The 23,982-nt window shown below is 36.4% G+C and overlaps 1 protein-coding gene across 1 annotated transcript in view; it reads left to right on the top strand.

The window, feature by feature from the left end:
• Positions 1-23,982, top strand: part of DCC (DCC netrin 1 receptor) — a 1,279,089-nt gene that overhangs the window by 1,111,119 nt on the left and 143,988 nt on the right. The window contains exons 16-19 of the mRNA XM_011950993.1: positions 2,604-2,699; positions 8,606-8,838; positions 14,178-14,316; positions 19,313-19,420. Coding sequence (XP_011806383.1) covers positions 2,604-2,699; positions 8,606-8,838; positions 14,178-14,316; positions 19,313-19,420 — 576 coding nt within the window. The remainder of the gene's footprint in view (positions 1-2,603; positions 2,700-8,605; positions 8,839-14,177; positions 14,317-19,312; positions 19,421-23,982) is intronic.

Here is a 23,982-nt window from a genome sequence, read left to right as displayed (position 1 = left end):
GACTTTTCACATAATCCCATATTTCTTGGAGGCTTTGTTCATTTTTTTTTTTTTTTACTCTTTTTTCTCTATACTTCTCTTCTCGCTTCATTTCATTCATTTGATCTTCAATCGCTGATACTCTTTCTTCCAGTTGATTGAGTCAGTTACTGAAGCTTGTGCATTTGTCATGTAGTTCTCATGCCATGGTTTTCATCCCTATCAGTTCTTTTAAGGTCTTCTCTGCATTGATTATTCTAGTTATCCATTCAGCCATTCTTTTTTCAAGGTTTTTAGTTTCTTTTTGCTGGTTACCTTAGTTCCTCCTTTAGCTCGAGAAGTTTGATTGACTGAAGCCTTCTTCTCTCAACTCATCAAAGTCATTCTCCGTCCAGCTTTGTTCTCTTGCTGGAGATGAGCTACGTTCCTTTGGAGGGGGAGATGCACTCTGATTTGTTGAATTTGAAGCTTTTCTGCACTGCTTTTTCTGCATCTTCGTGGTTTTATCTGCCTTTGGTCTTTGATGATGGTGACATACTGATAGGGTTTTGGTGTGGGTGTCCTTTCTGTTTGTTAGTTTTCCTTCTAACAGTCAGGATCCTCAGCTATAGGTCTGTTGGAGTTTGCCTGAGGTCCACTCCAGACCCTGTTTGCCTGGGTATCAGCAGCAGAGGCTGCAGAAGATAGAATATTGCTGAACAGCGAGTGTTGCTGTGTGATTCTTGTTCTGGAAGCTTTGTCTCAGGGGTGTACTCCACCATGTGAGGTGTGAGGTATTGGTCTGCACCTAGTGGGGGATGTCCCCCAGTTAGTTAGGCTACTCAGGGGTCAGGGACTCACTTGAGCAGGCAGTCTGTCTGTTCTCAGATCTCAATGCTGGGAGATCCACTGCTCTCTTCAAAGCTGTCAGATGGGGAGATTTACCTCTGCTGAGGTTTCTGCTGCTTTTTGTTTAGGTATGCCCTATCCCCAGTGGAGGAGTCTACAGAGGCAGGCAGGCCACCCTTCTTGAGCTGTGGTGGGCTCCACCCAATTCGAGCTTCCTGGTGGCTTTTTTTACCTACTTAAGCCTCAGCAATGGCGGGCGCCCCTCCCCCAGCCTCACTGCTGCATTGCAGTTAGATCTCAGACTGCTGTGCTAGCAAGGAGGGAGGCTCCGTGGGCGTGAAACCCTCTGGGCCAGGTGTGGGATATAATCTCCTGGTATGCCGTTTGCTGAGACCCTTGGTAAAGCGCAGTATTAGGGTGGGAGTTACCCGATTTTCCAGGTGTTATGTGTCTCAATTTCCTTTGGCTAGGAAAAGGCATTTCCTTCCCCCTTGAGCTTCCCAGGTGAGGCAATGCCTCACCTTGCTTCAGCTCTGGCTGGTCAGGCTGCACCCACGGATCAGCACCAACTGTCCGACACACCCCAGTGAGATGAACCCAGTACCTCAGCTGAAAATGCAGAAATCGCCCCTCTTCTGTGTCACTCATGCTGAGAGCTGGAGGCTGGAGCTGTTCCTATTCGGCCATCTTGGTCGCGCCACCGCAAAAGATTGCAGTTTTGATCTATTTTTCTTGGGTATTTTCTTCTACTTTTTATCCATTTTCTGTAATTTTCTATAGGAATGATATTCTCCTATTTTATTTTTTCTTATGGTAATTTTGTAAAAAAATTTACCTCAATACATTTTTATTGCTTACGCTTATATAATTTGTTTTTTCTGTTCTTTCAGAAATTCAGAGAGCTCTTCTCAATACACAGAGCTCCCTGTCCTGTTCTTTACATTAGACAGGGTTCCCCAAACTACAGGTTACAGGTAGAATCTGGCCCAGGTCTTGTTCTTGTATGGGCGCCTGAGTTATGAGTGGTTCCTACATTTTGAAGAGTTGTAAACAAATAAACAGAGACAAAAATGTGACAGAAATGATGTGACATTCAAAGCTGAAGTATTTACTATTTGGGCCTACAAAAGTTTGCCAGCTCCAGATACAGACTAAAAACTATGGCACCTTGCTTTCTGAATTTTCATGGTTCTTCTTCTCCCCTACTTTTATCTGGACTTTCTCTCCCCTTCATCAATATTGTTTCAATCTTGCTTATGTCTTACATCAGTTCCCAAGAGGTTGTCCCCAGTTTGGGCACAGTCCTAGAGAGGAGACTTTGCCGATCAGTTTTGAGTGTTTAAATTTGTTGTTCTGAAACTGATTTGCTGTGCTTTCCAGCATTTGCTAATACCTATTTTAGAATTATCCTGTTTTTAGGTTTGATGCTTCCCTTTGATGTTTCTTACACAGATGCAGATAACGAACAAATGATGAGGCTGTTGGTTGTTTATTCACACCCACTTGTATATTAGGGTTTGAGGGCACACATCATCATACAGGTTTGCAGCGAGTGGCTAAATGCTTTCTGTTTTCTACCTAGTAGTTCAGTATGTTTTCATATGGGGATTGAAGAAGATCAAAAACCCCTGTTGCTACCATCCACTGCCACTTTCCTTTCTGAATCCAACTCACTCATTCTTAAATAATTTACCAAGTAGATTATATGAAATTTGTTTTGAGGAAAATGTTTGCCCTGAATATTTCAGTATGTTAAATAAATCAACACATTCATATTGTTTCTGTTTTTTCTCCAGAGTCAAGTTCCCATTATGTAATCTCCCTAAAAGCTTTTAACAATGCTGGAGAAGGAGTTCCTCTTTATGAAAGTGCCACCACCAAGTCTATAACAGGTAAGTGAAATTGTTAATCATCCTCTGACAAAGTAGTATTTGATTTATGGTGAAAAAAGAAAAACTAAAATAAAACACAAAGAAACAAAAATGAATATATTGTTTCTTTATCCTCTGATAATCCTCAGAGAATTATTATCCTCTGAGTCTGATATGTACACATGTATACATGCACACATATGCAAGCATTTTTTTATTTCTTTGGTTGTCAAAATTAAGTGGGAGGAATTCAGTTTGTAAATTCGCACATGGACTTAGAGAATATAGATCTCTCAGTCTGTTCCTTCACAATAGCATCATAGTTTTGGTGCCCTGATACCATGTTTCCATCTCCTGAGCAGCTTGTCTCAAATCAATGCCATCTTTGTCCCTGCATAAAGGTTGCCAAATGCCTAAATAGACACTTGCTTCTCCACACAGGGTCTTTCAAACTAAGATGACAAGGAAGAGCTGGCCTTCGGAGGTAGTTTGCATTAGGCTGAGTGACATAGGTGGTATTGTCCTGAGCTGGGCCTCTGGGTCACCCAAGCAGTGCCCAGGGCCTCAGAACATTAAAGGGATAGCTGATTTAAGGCCTTGTCACCCTTAGGAATTTTACTGTTGGTTGAACTGTAAAGGCAGTACATAAGAGTAAAAGGGTTCAGGAAACTGAGAAAGAAATGGGTAAGATGGTGAGATCCAAACTATTTATGGAGGCTATTTGTTAGCATGCCTAGGCTTAGTCCAAAATACAATGAACAACACATTTGTAGGGCTATTCAGAGTCCCTGGAAAGTCACTTGACTACTTTCCCAACCCCCTGCCACAGATTTATGTCTGAAATCTCCAAGTAAAACCCAAGTTCCCTTTCTCATTAATACATTGAACCTGCCCCCTCACACCCTTCAGACCTCATTTAACTTGTCAGATATTGTCCCCTTAATGAAAACAAAGGATCTGAGATAGCAGGCACCAGAGAACATGAGATGTTACTGAAGTTTGAAATTTGGATGAGTTGGAAGAAATGGTTATAAAATAAATAGTGGAATCCCGTGGCTGCTACTTCTGCCCAAATTTGTGTGAACTTAGTGCAGTTTGTTTGCCAAATGTACAAACTTCATTCGTAGACTGTCTTAAGAATACAGTTGTTCTTTGAATTCATAATTGTTATGTGATGGTCTCCAGAATATACTGTCACTGTATTAATTTTAGTAGTATTATTTAAGGCAAAGTTGCTATTGTAGTCTCTTTGAATCTTTGACCATTGTTTCCAGGTTTAAGATCTGTCTAAAGTAGAATGCAAATTTTTGGGCGGATGTCAGTATATTTATTTATCTGTGGAGACCATATATACCATTCATTGTATAATCAAAGGGATTCATGACTTCTCTAAAAGAGTAAATAACCCAGAGAATATTTACTATCAAATGTGTTGTCTCCAAATATTGAGAGATGAGAAGAATTGAAATTCAGGATACAAACTAAGAGCTAACATGATGGGTGTCTGGGATTTTAACTTTATTCTCTTGTTCAGCCAGCAACAATATTCTTTGAGAGCAAACAGACCACTTTGGCTGTACCATTGTGTCCCATAATTTTCCTTTAGTGACCATCTCTGTCCTGCCTATAGTAAAAGATCCCCAGGAGCTTCTTGTTGCCATGGTGACTTGGCACTTGTGATCAGGCCGTGCAAAATGATACTACAGTCAGTCTTTTTAAGCTCTTATTCTCTTCCCAAAACTAATGGCCACAAGGAAGGACCACTGAGGTGGCAAATAAAAGTCACTTTTCAATCAGAAACTGGTAAAGGTGAAAGAATTCAAATAAACTGAAAGTAAGTTGTTCAGAAAGAACCACTGGAGTCATCAGCTTCTTTTTTCTTGCATTTGTTGCATTAATTCTAGCATATGACATTCCCAAAGTAGTTTCTAAAACACCAGTGATCCAAGCAATTTTTGTTTTCTGATGACTCAGATCCTGAAGGAACTGAGAGTTGAAATAATACTAATAGTTGGAATTTGTGTGAGGAATTTTCTTACTGAAGAAAAGCCAGTTAAGGGGTTCAAGAAGAATGTGTGATTCCAGCCTTTTTCTTTTTTTTTTTTTCTTTTTTTTTTTTTTTTGAGACGGAGTCTCGCTCTGTCGCCCAGGCTGGAGTGCAGTGGCCAGATCTCAGCTCACTGCAAGCTCCGCCTCCTGGGTTCACTCCATTCTCCTGCCTCAGCCTCCCGAGTAGCTGGGACTACAGGCGCCCGCCACCTCGCCAGGCTAGTTTTTTGTGTTTTTAGTAGAGACGGGGTTTCACCGGGTTAGCCAGGATGGTCTCGATCTCCTGACCTCGTGATCCGCCCGTCTCGGCCTCCCAAAGTGCTGGGATTACAGGCTTGAGCCACCGCAACCGGCCGATTCCAGCCTTTTTCAAAGGAAAAAAAAAAAAAAAACACTTTTTCTGGAAGTGGCAGAATTATTTTATTTTGCTTTCATATGTCATGGAGAACAAAGGACAGATGAAATAAAAGGTTAAGGAAACTCAATTAATAAATGTGTCAGTGCCATGTAGAAGACATCCTCTATCTCTAAGCTTCTGCAAAGGAGTACCATGCACTGTCTTGAACAAGGGCCCATATAATGTAACTACAAAATATATCACAGGCAATAAATCCTCAAGCTAGAATAAGCATCAGGCTATGGAGTTGTCTACACACATGTGCCCACAGATGTTGGTGAGCTCTAGAGCCTCATCCCATACTGGAAATATCAGCATTAGAGCTGCTGAAAGTCTCACCTGGCCAAATGCATTAATTGTCTCATTTTTGCTGTAAAGCCCTTTATTTCTTGTTGTCTTAAGGACAAGATATCTTGAGCCTGGAGAAGGGAAGAAGATAAAAATCAGAAGACTAATAAAATATGCTGCTGAATTGATTTGTTCTCAACTGCTTTATCAATGTTAAAGTGAAGTACAATCCACATGTAAAATTGCATTATTATTTTAGAGTTCATTTTTTTTAGATAGGGTCTCATTCTGTTGTCCAAGCTGGAGTGCAGTGGTGCAGTCATGGCTCACCGTAGCCTTGACCTCCCGGGGTTAAGGGATCCTCCCACCTAAGTCTCCCGGGTAGCTGGGACTACAGGTGTGCACCACCTACCCGGCATTTTTTTTTTTTTTTTTTTTTTTTTGAGCTGGAGTCTTGCTATGTTGCACAGGCTGGTCTTGAACTCCTGGCCTCAAATAATCCTCCTGCTTCAGCCTTCCAAAGTGTTGGTTTTACAGGCATGAGTCACCACACCCATCTAAAGTTCATTTTGAATGTTAATATAATGACTGAACATTCATGGGCACTTACCAAAACACCTGTTAGGAATCAAACGGATTTCTTTCTTAGCAAAAATTCTGAGGCTATATTTTGTCTTTTATTAAACTTTTTTTCAATTCTTTTGAATATAACCACTCAAAGTCAGTGTATAAATTACCCAGTAGTAGGAAGAGAAAAAAAATTGTGTAGCAACAAAAGAATGTGTTAAATTCAATTATTCAAATATTTACAGTTTCTGACCTGAGAGAAAAAGACTATTAATATATGCAATATGTATTAATGTCTGTGCCTGCTATGCATGATAATGCTGTGCTTTGTTGGAAATGCTCTATATCTGCATCAGACACTAGGTTTTTGTAACAGTTTAACACTTGAAATTGCCTAGTGCAACACAAGAAGTGAATGTTTTGTTATTTAATTTTAATTTGTTTAAACTTAAGTAGTTCATATAACTACTGGTCATTGTACTAGCACCATTCTGGAGGCAGTGTCATGTAGGATGACAAGCCACACCTGAAAAAAATATTATTCCATAAAATGGGAAAGATAAAACTTGGCCAAGGATAGAAATTTCTGGACTGTGTAAGTCCATCGGTAAAATACCACCCAACACCCTTGCTTGAAATTTGAGAGAAGCATTCTGGAACTGAGTCCAAGAAACTCAATAACAATAGTCATGAATAGTGTACTCATTTAAGATCAGAAATAGCAGGATTGACTGTTACCATTTCTTGAAGAAGAATCACCCTATTTCAAAACCTTATGAATGGCACCTGTGAAAAACTATACAGTTAATATGTTTACCAATAAACCTGGATTAATAAAACAAAGAGGGTAATCCAGTAACATAGGTCAAAAAAGGAGTCTGTAAATTAGAGAACTTCCCATATGTATATCACGTTCTTCTTGTAAAGTCAGATAAAAATGGAAACAAGTAAAGCAAAGTAGCACCTGCTTTAATTTGGCAAAAATATCTTCCACTGCTACACAAATCTGATGAATGATTGGAATCCTTGTGGAGACTGCAACGTCTTCTCTTTCCCCTTCATCATTTTATAAATCCATTTGAGTTTAAAGGATGCCTTAATAAAAAGAGACATCAAAGAAAACGCAGAAAGCCTGGGCTCTGTCATTAAATTTTAAACACAACTCTCTCTCTCTCTCTCTCTCTGTCTCTCTCTCTCTCTGTCTCTGTCTCTCTCTCTCTCTCTCTCTCTCTCCTTTTTTTCCAGTTTTTGTTTTCAGTTTTATATTTTGCTCCAAAGACCACAGACTAGTAAACTACTAAATAATTCATTGGAAAATAAGTGATGAATAGGAGATAGGCATTTGAAATGCAGTAGACAAAGTGAAGTAATCATCAAAACCTGCCAGCAGTCAATCCACTTTAAACTAGGTTGTTGAAAAAAATAAACCATGTATTATGCTGCTGTAGACACCCAACATTTTAGTAGGTCTCATCTCCCCAAATGTCATCATATGCCCAGCCTGAGAGTTACATTATCGCATCTTATTTTTTTTGTTAGAATATATACTACATAATATAAAGATATTTTTAAATGTAAATGTTTTAAGCACAAAATCAAATGTTCAAAGTTAGACTATTACTATGGCCACAAAATCAGCTTCCCTTATTCTGATATCACAGCATAAACATGATTACAAGGTGTTTTGGAGAATTTTGTAAAGACACACACATCATTATGCAGATTCCCATTATATTATGGATCAAAGCATGTATATACCTCAGTGTAAATCTCATAAGTCTGTAGTTAATCCTGTCTTCCCATCCAATAATATAAAATTTTAGGAATGTGGAATATGGGAACTCCTACCAAGACTAAAACCTTAGCTAATTACTCTGTGAGAATGTGGGTAAAATCACACTTCTACATTTTCAAGGATTCCACTCTAAGAAAGCCTGACAAATCAGGTGCTGTCTGAAACTTAGTTATCAAATATGTAATTGATCCATGGGATCATGTGTACCTGGTCACTCTGACTTTGTGCAATCACAGTCACACACAGGTTGCTGTGGATGTCAGGGTACTTTGTTCTTTATTATTTATGTCTTTCTTGCCTAGGAAATGTGTGTGTGGATACAAGCTAAGCAACAACAAAAACATTAGGGAAACCCTATTAAGTTAGACAAAGGGGAGAAAATAAACAAAAAATTAGGTATTAGATAAACAATTAGTTTTTTCATAGACAGAAATAAACCTGAACCCCTTTTTTATCTTATTATTTTAAATTATGTAGTAATAAAACTGATAGATTCTGTGACTATATCTTTTAAGAAGCAACGTGCAACATTTAAAAAATGAACTTTAAAATATATAAGCAGAAGTGACAGTCAAATTGATAAAACCACTCTAGGGGAATGAGTAAATTATAGAAAATATTCAATTACTTTTTTGCAATATAGCAATACTGTTTCTAATGTGTTTTCCGATTGAATTAATTACATTTTTTTCTGTTCTTCTTATGTTCCCTTTTCATCATTATTGCCATGCATTTAACTCATTGTGATGTGTTACCACTGATATTTATTTTTTAACGCTTTTATTTACGTATTTATTTGTTTGTTTCATTTGGTGGGTTTTTTAAACCCAGATCCCACTGACCCAGTTGATTATTATCCTTTGCTTGATGATTTCCCCACCTCGGTCCCAGATCTCTCCACCCCCATGCTCCCACCAGTAGGTGTACAGGCTGTGGCTCTTACCCATGATGCTGTGAGGGTCAGCTGGGCAGACAACTCTGTCCCTAAGAACCAAAAGACATCTGAGGTGCGACTTTACACTGTCCGGTGGAGAACCAGCTTTTCTGCGAGTGCAAAATACAAGGTGAAGTTCTACTTGAAAATTTAAAATGAACTGACAGTTGTTTAATGCATTGTTTTAAACCCCTCCTGGACTGTCATGAGTCGTTTTGCCGCTGTGTATCTATGTGGAAAAACGAAGTATTTTAATAACTCAATATCTAAAATTAACATGAGAATAATTGTATTTTAGGAAACAATTCTAAGGCAAGGTAGGAAAATATCAAGTGCTGTAAAACGTTATTTGATTTTCACCAGATGCTGAGTTCGTATAAATGATTTGATTCTGTGCAAGAGAATGTCATTGTCCTTTGAAAATAGCAGAGATCTATGTTAATTTTCTGGATAGATTTTGGTATCTTTTTTTTTTTTTCCATTTGGAATCTAGATTGATTTCCAAAGCGACCCTGTTAATGTCACAGAGACCCATCTTTCAGTGAATATAACTGGGAATAGATAACTTGAAGATACTTTTTGTAACCTCAGCACTCTAAGCCATTAACATCTTCTTCATTTAGCCTTGAAAACACCCTTATGTGGTAAAGAAAACTCACAATCTACACTCCCCTTTAGCTAATATGAATACACCAGCTCTCCCTTCTTGTCTAGTCATCTCAAAGCCTCTTTAAGAGCTCCTCAGGGATACATATTTGAGACAGTCATTACCACTTTCAAGTCTCTATCAACCAGCCTCAGGCATCAGAACAACTAGTTATATACTAAGATAATTTTGTTACCTCCTGAAACTGCTATGATTTTACTATATATAGAAAATATACAAATGTAGACAAAAATGAGAAGATCAACAAGTAGTTGTCAAGAACCTACTATGTACCTAGAAATATACTACATCAGAGACATGGTTTATTTTGAAAGAAAACATGTTGTAGTCATTGTTACTTATTACATATAATTTTAGGATGAGTTATACACTCAGCTCTATGGATAAACTTAAAAGAATTCATAAGTTATTTGAGAGATACAATGTATAAAAACACATTTAGAACTTAAACTTTCACAAGATACTGATTGGGAATGAAGAAGTCAGTTTTGAAAATAAGAGCATAAATGTCACCCAACAACTAAGAAATCAAATAGTTCAACCCTGGCCATCTGTCTTCTTCCTACTCCTTTTGTACCACTCGATTGGGGTAGCTCTTGAGATTTTAGATCTCCTGATAGTTTAGCCAATGTTCTTTTCACTGAACTACCATCCTCCTGAATCCAGCCTCAAGCTAGTAGTGATTTTGGGGGTATGAAAATATTTCGAGGGTGTTTTTAACTCCAGTCCTAGAGCTGTGGCAAAATCCCAACACCAATTCTATAAGCTTGCCTCTCTCTGCCCGTAGCCATGCTGGATCTTCCTCTGGTGTCTTTCAACTTTTAAATTCCATAAAACTCACATTTCATCATAAATCAGATTTTAGTTGAAACCATTTAAAGACAGTTTTCTTTGGTACTGCTGCCTTGTTAGGTGAGGTATTTGGAAAAACTCTCTAGGCAAGTCTAAACAGTATCACTGATATAAGGTATGTAGTAAGTACCCTATCCATCTCCTTACAGTAGTAAATTTAAGATTCAGCAGAACTATAAATAAAGATAACATCATCAGAAAAGACAACCAATGAAATGTATGAGACCATTAAAAAAACAGCTCTTTTTATATAGATTACCCGATTCTCTAAGTTTACTTTTAAAAGGTTACTTTCTCACTTTAAAAATTTTATGTCATAATTGCTGTACTTTGTCGATACATTCATTTCACAGAATGGCCATGGCGACTTTGCCAGAATGTGAAATGTTCTAAGGAATAATGATTGTTTTCTCCAGAATGGTTTGAGTTCCAAAATTTCCTGAAACAAATTATTTCAGTTGAATAGTTACTACAGCAGACATGGAATTACTGAATCTCACAAAGAACGCCTGTGAGGCGCTGTTCTTCTTCCCTTCATCTTCCTGACAGAAGGTTTTCAATTACTAACATATTATTCCCTCTCTCTCTCTCTCTCCATATATATCCACAACCTGATGTAAGGAGGGTTAGGGGAAACTAGAAAGATGCACAATAAATTTAAATTTTACAAATAATGATAATAGACTGTTTGAGTTTTCACTTTGTACTTTTCAAGTCAATGTCATATCTTTACTTCATCTCATTTCCACTACAGCTTTAAAAGGTAGGCAGGACATACACATGATATGAAACAAAACAGACATGGAGCCACATGACCTGGGCTCAGGGGTTGACTTTGCAACATCCTGTCATGAAACTTACCCTGCTCAGTCTCATTTTTCTCATCTATATGATGGAAATATCCATACTTACTGTAAAAACAATGAGATTCTTTGTAGTTAAGTATGAAGACAGAGGTAGGCGATATAACTTGACAGAAATTCCTCATTAAACTAGAGCTGAATCTCAGATGACCCCAATGGCATTATCCAGGGATTTCCCCACAGGAGTGCTCTTCTAGTTCCATTTTAGTCCCAAAGCAAGCTATAATACAGATGCTCATGTTTTGATTGTCTAAAACCCTGTATTAACTTTGCCGATCAAATGGAGATATTTTCTATATATTTTTCTTTTAAGGTACTTAATCATATGATGTTTTATACAAATTTCTATTCAAAATATCCATTGAGTGTTGACTAGTGCTTACTAGATAGAACATGGATGTTACAGAGGATATGAAGTTGTGCAGGATGCAGTCTCAGCTCTCAAACTGCATATAACTTAATGGGGGGAGCATATAACACATGCCTAAAATTATATACAAGAGACAATGCATGAAATAATGTATCTAAGATTTATTTAATACTTTCTCTGGGCCAAACATTATGTTTTACTTGTCTTAGTTTGCACTTTAAATAATGCTATGAAGTCAGTGCTATGGTTGTGTCCATTTTGCACACAAGAAAAGTCTCAGGCTGGGCTCAGTGGCTCACGCCTGTAATCGCAGCACTTTGGGAAGCCGAGACGGGTGGATCGCCTGAGGTCAGGAGTTCGAGACCAGCCTGGCCAACATGGCGAAACCCCATCTCTACTAAAAAATACAAAAATTAGCTGGGCGTGGTTGGGGGGCACCTGTAATCCCAGCTATATGGGAGGCTGAGGCATGAGAATTGCTTGAACCCGAGAGGCTGAGGTTGCAGTGACTCGAGATCATACCATTGCACTCCAGCCCGGGTGACAAGAGTAAAACTCCATCTCAAAAAAAAAAAAAAAAAAAAGTAAGGCTCAGAGAGGTATTATCTGGTTATTCTATACTCACAGAGATAACTGGCCATGTTTTTCCAAAGTATTTCTAGGCTTTTTTAAAGATAAGCAGTAGCTTTCTATAAGGTTTTAGAGGAAACTCAGCAATTCATGGTATTAAAGAATGTAAAGGTGTCAATCTAGAACACAAAGACGATCTTACTGGTTGGCCTCTCAAATGCTAGTGGTGTCTGTGCCCAGAAACTGTTTTTACTGAGATATGATTCTTCTCTCTTACCTAAAATATTTCTTATTGCCTCATTTCTCCCTTTTATTTCCATTTCTAAGACTTAGATCATGTTCATGATCATGAAGGAAGGCAAAAGTGGAAGTAATATATCTGCATGTCAGATACTAGCTGACCACCTTGTGTTTTATTTGATGGAATTTCATCTCCTGATTATACCAAAAAATATTTACATTTATTTAGGGCATATATTTTTACAGGTTTTTCTTATTTTTTACTTTTGAGATGGAGTCTCACTCTGTCATCCAGGCTGGAGTACAATGGCCTGATCTTGGCTCACTGCAACCTTCATCTCCCAGGTTCAAGAGATTCTCCTGTCTCAACCTCCCAAGTAGCTTGGACTACAGGTGAATGCTACCACGCCCAGCTAATTTTTGTATTTTTAATAGAGACAGGGTTTCACCATATTGGTCAGGCTAGTCTTGAACTCCTGACCTCAGGTGATCCACCCGCCTTGACCTCCCAAAGTGCTGGGATTACAGGCGTGAGTCACCGTGCCACCCTACAGTTATTTTTAAGAAGATTTCTGATAAATAGTTGAGGTCATCGCTTTAATAGGCTGGATAGGCACATCACCGAAAAGTTATTAGCACAGTTACATATTTATTTGGTGTTGTAATGAAATACACAATTTTCATAACTATAACCTAAGAAGGATTCATAGCAGAATTTTTTTAAAAAGATATCCCTTCCTACAGTAGTAAGGGTGAGATACATATGATATGAGTGGGGGAAAAGAGCTTTTCTTAATTATTTTAGACGTAAATAGATAATAAATGTAATAAGTTTTAAAATATTTAACTTTGAAGAAAGATACCTCATACCAAGCACAAAATGGTATTTATAAGAGGACAGTCTCAATTTTTTTGCTTATATGGAAAATATACTTTAACATATTAAACCTTGCAGCATGTTTTTTCTTTATTACCCATTTTGATATTTTGAGTAAGCAATAAAGAACTATAATTTACTTTCTACTAAAATATCTCTAACTTGTCATTTAAAAGACAAAGAATGGATTCAAAAGACTTCAGTAATACCAACACCACTTTAAACACCAAAGTAATCCTTTAGTATTTATCCAATTTGCTGTTCCGTCCTTGATCAATTGCTCCAGTTACCATCGTTAAATGTTTGTTTAATGTGAAGTCTACACAAAGAATGAAAACCACGTGACGCAGCATTGCTTTTGTCTCATGTTCTCTATAAGATGTAAATGGATTCTGGAAGCCCTAAAAGTTTAAACCTTAAAGGCTTTTTGAAAAACATGATAAACAGTAGAACTCTAATAAATTAACTTTGTTACCAGTGGAAAATAATAACAATGTTCTATTTAAAATCTATAACATTAAAACTTATGCAAAAAAAAAAACAGATTTTGATTATAAATGAATTAAGTTCAATGTAGAAAATTTCAAAAATCAAGTTGACAAAAGGAAGTGGAATTTGTCCTGTTGCTCTGGTTCTTTAATAAAGGTAAGTATTTAACTTTGAAAAAAGGTATCTAAATACCAAACACAAATTGACATTTATAAGAGGCATAGTCTTATATGCCTGATCATATGGAAAATATGCTTCAACATGTTAGACGTTTCACCATCTCTAATTGGAAAATTTTCTATCTAGTAGCGCCTTTGGACAACCATAATACCTAATTTTATTGGTTATATTGTAGATGGATAATCAGCCAGTGTGAACTGGTTAATAGATGGGAAGTCGAGTCAGTGCTATGCCCTATACCTCTGCTGTTTGGGAGTAGATTACTTTTGTGCTGAGTTATTTAACAGTCTTTTTACATGTCTTGATTTACCAAGTTGATAGAGTTTATTTTTTATCTCTTTGCTATTTCCTACGTGTATAGTCAGAAGACACAACATCTCTAAGTTACACAGCAACAGGCCTCAAACCAAACACAATGTATGAATTCTCGGTCATGGTAACAAAAAATAGAAGGTCCAGTACTTGGAGCATGACTGCGCATGCCACCACGTATGAAGCAGGTATGTGAGGAAATGTCTACTTCTGACCCTTGGTAATCGCATTTTCCAAGTTCTGTGGAAATTAGAGCATGTGTTCCCTATGGTGTCTCAATTATACCTTATCCTATATAAAATATTTCATCCTCTATAGTTCATAGCATTTTTATATCTAAGAGTATTCTTCTCACACTAGAAAAATAAATGAATCTCCAATGGCTTAAATAATCTGCTTTCATGATCAATACATGGTTTTTTCAGGGTGTTAACTCAGGTGATCTAACTGTAAATCTTCGTTTCACTACATTTAAGTAAAGAACAGAAATCTATCCATTGAACTCTGTCCAAAACAGTTGTGTCTTTGAATAATAGTCATGGTAGGTATTTCCCACCTTGAAAAAAAAAATAGATGCAAAACAAAACATTGCATTACAACTGAAGTCTCATGGATATTTACTGTGAATAACCTTGACTGGATATGGGAAGGAGTTTCCAGGTGGTCTTGTTCACTCTTTGGAAATGGAATAACGTAATAGAAGACCTTTATGCAATTTTAAATAGTTCAAATCTAGGGTGATTCAATTCACTGTAATTTTTGCTGGTCACATTTACTATGGATCATAAATGTAGACTTTATAACCTTAACAAGGATGCAGTGTACTTGACATTTATAGTTCACAGAAATCCAACTTCTGAAGAATCCAGGGCTTAATTTTTTTTATTGGTTTCATGATATATCATATTTGTGGGTAAACTACACCAATTTTCAAATTTAAAACAATGCCAATAAAGCTCTTTCTTGGGTAAGTTGAATTTCTCTTTCCATTAGAATTTGTCCCATGGGATTGCAGTTCTAATTTTTTTCTCCAACTATTATCTTAACCATTAGAGTTCTAGTGAGAATATTTTCACATATCTGTAGATACTTCTTTCAACAAGTAGATTTCTAGTTGACCTAATTTAATTTTAACATCCTATTTTTCTATTTTACCTGGTATTATCTCTTCTTCTCAGAATTCCACCCTAAATTCAGAATGTTCACAGCTTCTTAGGGTGAATAAGACCAGCTGGATGAGATACATGCTATTGGATAGTGTGAACAAGTAAACAGTGTGCTCTTCCTTTTTATTTGAAAGGAGATGAATGTAGGTAAATATGAAATAGTAAGAAATCTGGCCTTCCCTGTGTGAAAGAGAAGTAGTAGTATTTTCATCTTAATATGAGCAAATTAATTCATTTTTTTCCTCTCATAAACATAAAATGCATGCCAACATCTGACTTGATGTATGCACCCTATTGATTTCTCATTAACCACCTAGCCTTGTAGAGACACCAGTGGTGATACCCATTGCCAACAAAAAGATATTAACTTTTAGAAATGTGGTTAATATAAAAGGTAATCAACTGGGCAAAGGTGTAAATAGCATGTGGATAGGATCCCTGAGTGATGATAAGAAGCAAGAAGAATTCACAAGTGTCTGCAGGTTTTATAACTGTGAGAAGGAAATTCAGTGAAAAAAATAACTGTAAAGTTTGCTTCTAGTTCTTCTGTCAGATAAAGATCATATGGGGCTACACCATTATGTGTTGAAATGGCTCATGATAAAGATACGAGTGACTGGAAAATTTTTGAAATCAAACATTTCATTCTGTCCAGATAATGATCCTTCATTTGACTTTGGTTAAATGAAGTAAAATAAAAGTGACGGGAAGGACACCTTAAATAATTAGGACTTGGAAAGAGACAGGCAACAGCCTTATCATTCCTAGGCTATAGAAATGAGGAACTATTGGTCTATCTCCTCAAGATGCTACCATAGCAATTATTTGACTCCACCTTTTTTATTTCCTTGTATGTAGATTCTGTTTCACAAAAGAGAGAACATTATTGACATCTCTTGAGACAGGTGAAGGGAGAAGATGGGATAAGACTATAGAATTTTCAATCAACATTGCTACCAAGCTTTCAGGATACAGAGTAGAGCTTGTTTTTCAAAGAGAAAAAACAAGTGCTTCTTTAAAAGGAAGAGGAGAGGATGGGATACTGGACAGTCCAAATAACAAATGTTCAATACAATTCCAATGGCTGAATTCTGAAACTTGAATGGTACCTTCCATTCATGCACTTATTAAAGAAATACAAGTATAGGAAAAATTGAGAGCCAAATAAATCAGAGGGCAGTGCTTGTCTAGTGGACCAAGATATTAATTAAGGGTTTTTAATAATGTTCATTTAAAATTGTCATGCCTTGAGATAGGAACTTGGTAAGGAGTCTATGTCTGTGAGAAAATTATGGTCCAATAAAAAAGAAAAAGTATTTTTTAAAGTCCTGAAGTATTATCAGAAATATAATCACAAAATTGTGAACAAGTTGAAATCAGAGCAAACAAAGTGCAGATTCTGTCTGGAAAAATAAGAGGAAGTTTCACAAAATAAGTGACATTTGAGCTGTGGCTTAGTTGAATCATCACATATTCATTCCAGGGATTTCCAAAGGATGGAAAACTCATGTGTAAAAATACCTAAGCAGGTGTCAGAAAGATGATGTATTAAAGAGACACTTATGATTGGCTCAAAGCAAGTTGAACACAGTGTTCATGGGACAACAAGGGGAATGAAGTACGTAAAAGAAAGTAGAATATAAATCCTAGCGGTCCTGGTGTTTATTTTTATTTATATTTAATCCAAGGAGAATGGGTAGACAATGAAGAATTTTTAGAAATCATTCCAGGCAGAACTCAAGAACTCAGGAGAAGAGCAAGCCAGAGGAATTCTATTTGACTTGGTAGGGATTATTGAAGTTGTGAGGGCCATATTATTTTCCAAATATTAAGGAATAGTGTGCAGTTCATATGATAATGCTAGACATTTAGGTCATTAATTCCAATACCAAATTTTTATTCACCAATATTCACATGACTTGAGGAAAAATAAGAGCTTGCACAGCACCTGAATTAGATAGGTTGTTAGATTTTTTTAATTAAATAACTAATTCTTCAATGTATTATATTGTTAGCCAAAGTTGAAGAGTCACTTTATCCTTTTTGAATACGTAACAGATTCAGTGAAGCAATCTAATCATCATCATTTGACTATTTTCTAAACAAACATCAATTTGAATTTTAACATAGTTAAGACAAAACAGGCTATTTTCACTAGTAAAAAATACAAAGATTTTAATTACTTCCTTAAGTGGAAAATTCCTTGTGATGTTTGATATATATTAATCTAAGTTATTTTGTGACTGTATCTTACCTTCCCATTCATAGTCAGGAAAATATCCTGAATGACCTTTCTATGAGAATAATCCTCTTTAAGACAGCATTATCTTTTTAGTGTTGTGCCATAATGAATCTGCATTTCTTGCAAGAATTTCCTGATCTGGTTTCATTAAGCCATATATATCATATTATATTACACCACATTTGTTATTTTGTACTGTGTTAGTATATATTCAGTCTCTTGCTAAGGGATCAACTACACTGGATCTATGTTTTCTTCTCCTTCTTTCCCTCCTTCTCTTCTAATTTTCTTTCTTCATCCATCCCTTCTTGTTTTTTGAAAATGTGAATATATTAAGTACATTGTCAAGGATTAAAATTAATTGCGCGTTTGGTTAACCTGGAATCCCAGTGACTCTGAGGATCAGGGTGTTGGAAAGAAAATGGTATGATAGATGGGAGTGATGGATGTCTCTTCTATTTGGCTCATATTCAGAATGCTCTTCAGGAAGAGATACTGGAAATACAGTGTTAATAATGTCCAGATTCTGCAATATATGATCAGCAGAAGCACCAAAGAGAATAGGGTGAAGATGAGTTCAGAATTAGAGACTGATTTCTAACTGTCTTGTCATACACAGAATTTTTATGTGGAGACCAGGAAAGTCCTCCATATCCCAAATGTAGAGCCCAATATGTTCTGAATCTGCCTTTGTTAGACTAAGGGTAGCAAAGATGCTGTGAATAATAGACTTGCAGCATTGTGAGCTACCCAGAAGGAAAACTGTCTTCCAAAACATAGAAAGTGAGAGACCAGATTGGAAGAAACCTGGAAGATGCTGGGCTAACTTAGCCAGTTTGCTGCCAACTTTAAATATTTAAAATTGTGTTGAGTACAACATGTGGGAGAAGTAGCCTTAGGAGCAGGCCTTTGTGCCATGTTATTTCATGCTGGATTGATACTAAGACACTCATAGATATTTTCTACCTCTTCTATTTAAATTTCTCATGTGTGCCTTCCTGTTGGTTTAGAAGATGACTAATATGTCACCTAGTTAAGATATTTTGACCTCAGTTTTAACTTATTTTTGAAAACTTTTTGGCTTTTAAGGAAGTATAGAATTAGATGACATTTTTATTTATAAATGCCTACAGTTGTAACAGAATTCTTTTGAAGACATATAATCATCTAGTGTGGCAACATAGTGAGACCCATCTCTACAAAAATCAAAATTAAAATTAAAAATTAGCCAAGAGTGGTGGTGTGCAACAGTGGATCCGACTACTCAGAAGGCTGGGGTGGGAAGATCACTTGAGCCCAGGAGGTTGAATCTGAAGTGAGTTATGATTGCACCACTGCACTCTAGCCTGGGTAACAGAGCAAAACCCTGTCACAAAAAAAAATTCAAAAATAAAAATAATTAAAAAACTAAAAAAAGATATGTAATCATCCATCTCACTAAGCATACATTTCTTCCTTCTTATAATGATTCTTATATTTTTAGTGTGAGCCCACTTGAAATACCAGCTGTACTTTTCTCCTTTATATTCACACATACTCTCTTCTGCTCTCTAGAGTCACACCTTGGGAATCATTTGATTTCCATAAAAATTATTAATTTTTGTGTCCTTGTTTGCTTGCTTAATTCAAATCCTTGAAATAAACTGTAAATGACAAAATAGAAATGATATACTTCTCGATAGATTCTGAATGTCAACATCATGATGAAAGTTGCACCAATGTTTATTTTCTTTCACACACCCAATGACAAGGCCTTGTCTCTGTCTCACCTCACAGCCCCCACCTCTGCTCCCAAGGACTTGACAGTCATTACTAGGGAAGGGAAGCCTCGCGCCGTCATTGTGAGTTGGCAGCCTCCCTTGGAAGCCAATGGGAAAATTACTGGTAAGCATCTCCACTTTCTCTCCCAGCATAGCTCTCCCTTGGCCTGTAATTGCTTACCCCCTACATGAACTGCTCCTGCCTTTTGTGTGGCATTTTTCTGTTTCTACATCTCAGCTGACTCCATGACCCTTTCTAATTGTCTCTTCTTTCCCCTTTTGACCATGGAATTCTTCTAATGGTGCATATAAACACACACACACACACACACACACACACACACACTTCGTTTGATTTGCTTGATGAAACATGTGTATTTCAATTAGAATAGACCTTTTACTTTTTCATTCTCTGAAGCATTGAGACAACCTTCTAATGGAGTGCCCCTGAGTATAAATATCTATAAAGAAGCTGGTTGTTTGGCAATTATGAAACACAAAAGATGCTTAATGACTATGTATTTTTTTTTTTGTATGGCACATAAGGAGGTTTGGGGATTTTTATTTTCTCACTTAGGTTTTAGCTTCTTACTTAAATCATAAAGTTCACAAAACACTTAATATTGACTGACAGAAATTGAACATAATGACTATTTCACAGTGACAGATTTTATTTTGCCAAATATTGCTGATTACATCAATGCCTAATTAAAGCATCCATTAGAAGCCTGTAGTGTTAATTTAGTATGAAAAATATAATGGAGTTCTATCAGAGATTTTGCATTTAAATGATCACTTTAGGCTTTTAATAGATGTCTCCATAGCGTATAATTATTATGAAAAATATTGTATAACTCAAAATGTGAACATTATAGTCTAATTAACTTGAACCATTGGGTTAGTAACATGTAAGAGTCACTCCTTTTTCCTTCTTTTTTTTTGCATACAAGAGCTGGATAGCACTATTATAAATTAACAAAGTAATTCAGCCATCCTGTGATAGAGAGAGAGAAGCATGGAAATCATACTTTCAGAAGGCACACTTACTTTATGTAATTTACTTTCTGAATTTTACAAAATGAAAAGATAATGTGAAAATTCCAAATGTGATTGAAATTTAAGTTGAAGATTTGTTTTCTCTAGGAAATTGCTCTTAGCGCAATAGCAAACAGAACTTTTATTTGAGCTGACTAATATGGAAAAAGAAGAGAGGCACAAAATTTCCCCAAGATCTTATATGTTCACTTGTCAGTGTACCAGGCCTTTTAAAACTGAGACTGGCTCATTCCAATTTTCTTTTTTTCCTCCTTATTGTTATAATCTCTCTTCATTGGTTCTATGGCAGTACTTGTGTAGCTTTTGATTTGTTTATATTTTATTTTGTTATAATCAGTTATTTATAAGCTTATGGAAAATCAACAGATAATACATTTAAGGAGAAAAAAACAGAATCAAAGCTGTCTAAATAAAAACAAGTTCTAATATAAAAAGATACGCTTTTGGTGAAGGAAAAAATAAGCCATATTCTCCACTCATTTGAATTCTCCACTCTTATTTAAGTAAATCTTGTCAGTCAATGTAAACAATAGAATAAGTTTTTAAGTCTGAAAGAAGGCTTAATTTTGCTTCTTCAGGAAAAAAAAATAGAAGTCTAACGCATATTGAGAAATGAAAATTAATCTAAGCAATAAAATTATATATGCCAAAATCACAGTGCATATAAAAGAAACTTTGTCCACATACTTTACTTAGATATTTACTATTATATTCAATGGATCTTACTATTAAAAATCCATTCTCTCACAATGGAAAAATAAAAGTATGGGAGACAATACTTTTGCCTTTGAAAGCCTGGCTCATCTATGAAAACAAAATTGTATTATCAAGTTGAGGTATTTTGACTCAATTTAACAGGGAGCAAACACTAAGAACCCTTAAGAGAATTTCTGTGTCATGTGTATTTTGATTTCTTTATTCAAATTACTTCCAGAAAATAGAATAATAAAATACTCAAAATACTACACCACTAAGCAGAGGGCACAAATTTGCTATTTTCAGCTTCCCATGGAAGTGTAAAAGTTAATAATATTAAGTAAAAAAAAATGAGCTGTTTCTCAGTGTGGCCAGGTAGTTGTGTGCCAGGAGTGATGTGCTCTCATGTAACCTCTGTATTTTTTTGTTTTCCTAAATCTTTCATGTGTAGGGTAGGCAGTAGAGCAGGATAGTTAAGAACTCAGACTTCTAAGGGAGACACATGAGGAATTCATTTAACATCCTTGAGTCCCACTTTCTCACTTTCTCACCTATAAAATAAAGATAGTAATAGAACCACACTAGAAGAATTGTTATAATACAGTGCTGAGAAACGTCCCTGATACCCAGTGAGCACTGAAACAAATTGGCTATTATTATTCCAATTTGAAATCCATTCTAGGGTGAGGCTTTACTAATGTGCTTTATACAGAATCCAGATCATCAATTTTTAAATATAAGTACTCACAAAGATTAAACAAAAAAAAGGAAATTCAGATAATCCCAGTGCCTAAATTCTCTGGCAACTTAGGAATTTGGAGGGACATTTTCAGAAGAAAATGGTTCAAAATACATTAAGCATTTATTATGTGTTTGGCATTCTTCTAAGGTCTTTAGTATGATGTAAGTGATTACATATTCCTATTATTCCATTTTGAAATGAAAACCTTAGGCCTTTCCTGAGTAAATAACTTGCCCAAAGTCAAATAAGCAAGAAGTGGCAGAGCTAGGATTTAAAACTCAGATTTATACTCTTAATTATTATACTATGTTTTGCTCCAACTTATTAGTATTCTACTGGTCTAAATCAGTGATTTGCAGCTGATTTTTAATTTAATTCATATGAGAAGGGACTGAGCATGGTAATTTTTAAAAGCTTCCCAAGTGACTTATTGTATAGCCAGAGATGTGTAACATAGGCCTAAATAAATGCGGTGCCCAGCAATATTTAAGATCAGAGACCAACACAAATAGAAGAGTTAGGTCTTTCAAAGATTGTTTCCTTATTAATACAGTCTAATATGTAAGGTTATATTCTATTTTTCTGTGTCATTTGATAGTCTAGTTTACTTTGTCTCCCTTTTGTAAAATCATCAAAGCACTTTTCTTCCCACTGCCAGGATATAGCTTCTCAGTCTGATTTGCAGAAATTTCTTCCACTTGCTTCTTAAATATTGCTTTCCAGAAGGCAGATCATTTTATTCCCTTTGTTACTTTCTCTGGAAAAGTGCTTATAGTAGAGTTAGGAATTCTGAAATTTAAAAAAAAAAAAGAAAGAAAAAGAGGCCAGGTGCAGTGGCTCATGCCTGTAGTCCCAGCATTTTGAGAGGCTGAGGTGGGAGGATCACCTGAGGTCATGAGTTCTAGACCAGTCTGGCCAACATGGTGAAACCCCATCTCTACAAAAGTACAGAAATTAGCCAGGCATGATAGCAGATGCCTGTAATCCCAACTACTGGGGAGGCTGAGGCAGGATAATTGCTTGAACCTGGGAGGTGGATGTTACAGTGAGCAGAGATCCAGTCATTGCCTTCTAGCCTGGGTGACAGAGCAAGACTCTGTCTCAAAAAAAAAAAAAAAAAAAAAAGCGATACTTGGACACAGAGAGTAAGTATACAAGAGTACAGAAAGGTAGTGAGAAGGCAGTACATTTGTTCAACTGTGTGGTTATATAGAAATATATAAGGTAAGGCTTCAATGATGAATTTATTATCTCTCAAATATACCAAACATACACATCCCAGTGAAGTTGTTTGTTTTCTCTAAGGCCATTTTTTAGACTTTTGAATGATGAAGTCTGTTTCTATTCTCCATCTCAGTTCTTAAATTTTAAGAAAAGGGTAGGCTTCACCACATATATAAGGAATTTGCTCAGATTCAATTTGGAATTGTCAGAAACTGATGTCTGCACCTTCAACTTTAGTTTGATCCCAGAGCTGTCGATTTTAAACGCTTTATCTTGATAAGTGTTAAATTGTTTATCTTGCTAAGCCTTTTATCTTCGAAGCTCATAACATCTCAAGATATTCATATCTTCATCACTGACATCACAACAAATGCCAAAAATGTACAGATCCCACATATCCATATGTCCCTGACCTTGTTGATCACAGAAATCATTTGGGGTACAGATTACTGAGGTTACCCTTGACCTATAGTATTAGAAGCCTATTGTTGTATAGCAATATTATCACAAACTTAGCAGGTTAAAACTGCACATATTTGTTATCCTATCACTTTTGTGGGTCTTGGATCTGAGCACAGTTTAGCTTTGGGGTCTCTTACAAGGCTGCAAATTGAGATGTTCACCTGGCTGAGGTCTCATCTTTGGTTTCACAGGGGAAATAGTTGTTTCTAAGCTTATGTGATTGTTGTCATGATTCATGTGATTCAACAGCTGGTATCTAACTGACTGTTGGCCAGAAACCACCCTCAGTTCCTGCCACAAAGTATTCTCCGTTGGGCAGATGTGTTCATCAATGGCAAAAGAAGAGAGTCGGGGCCGGGCGCGGTGGCTCAAGCCTGTAATCCCAGCACTTTGGGAGGCCGAGACGGGCGAATCACGAGGTCAGGAGATCGAGACCATCCTGGCTAACATGGTGAAACCCTGTCTCTACTAAAAAATACAAAAAACTAGCCGGGCGAAGTGGCGGG

This window comes from Colobus angolensis, unplaced genomic scaffold, assembly GCF_000951035.1.
Source record: "Colobus angolensis palliatus isolate OR3802 unplaced genomic scaffold, Cang.pa_1.0 Scaffold312, whole genome shotgun sequence".
Lineage (NCBI taxonomy): Eukaryota > Metazoa > Chordata > Mammalia > Primates > Cercopithecidae > Colobus > Colobus angolensis.
The sequence above is the reverse complement of the archived record's forward strand: the minus strand, read 5'-3'. Positions and strand labels throughout refer to the sequence as shown.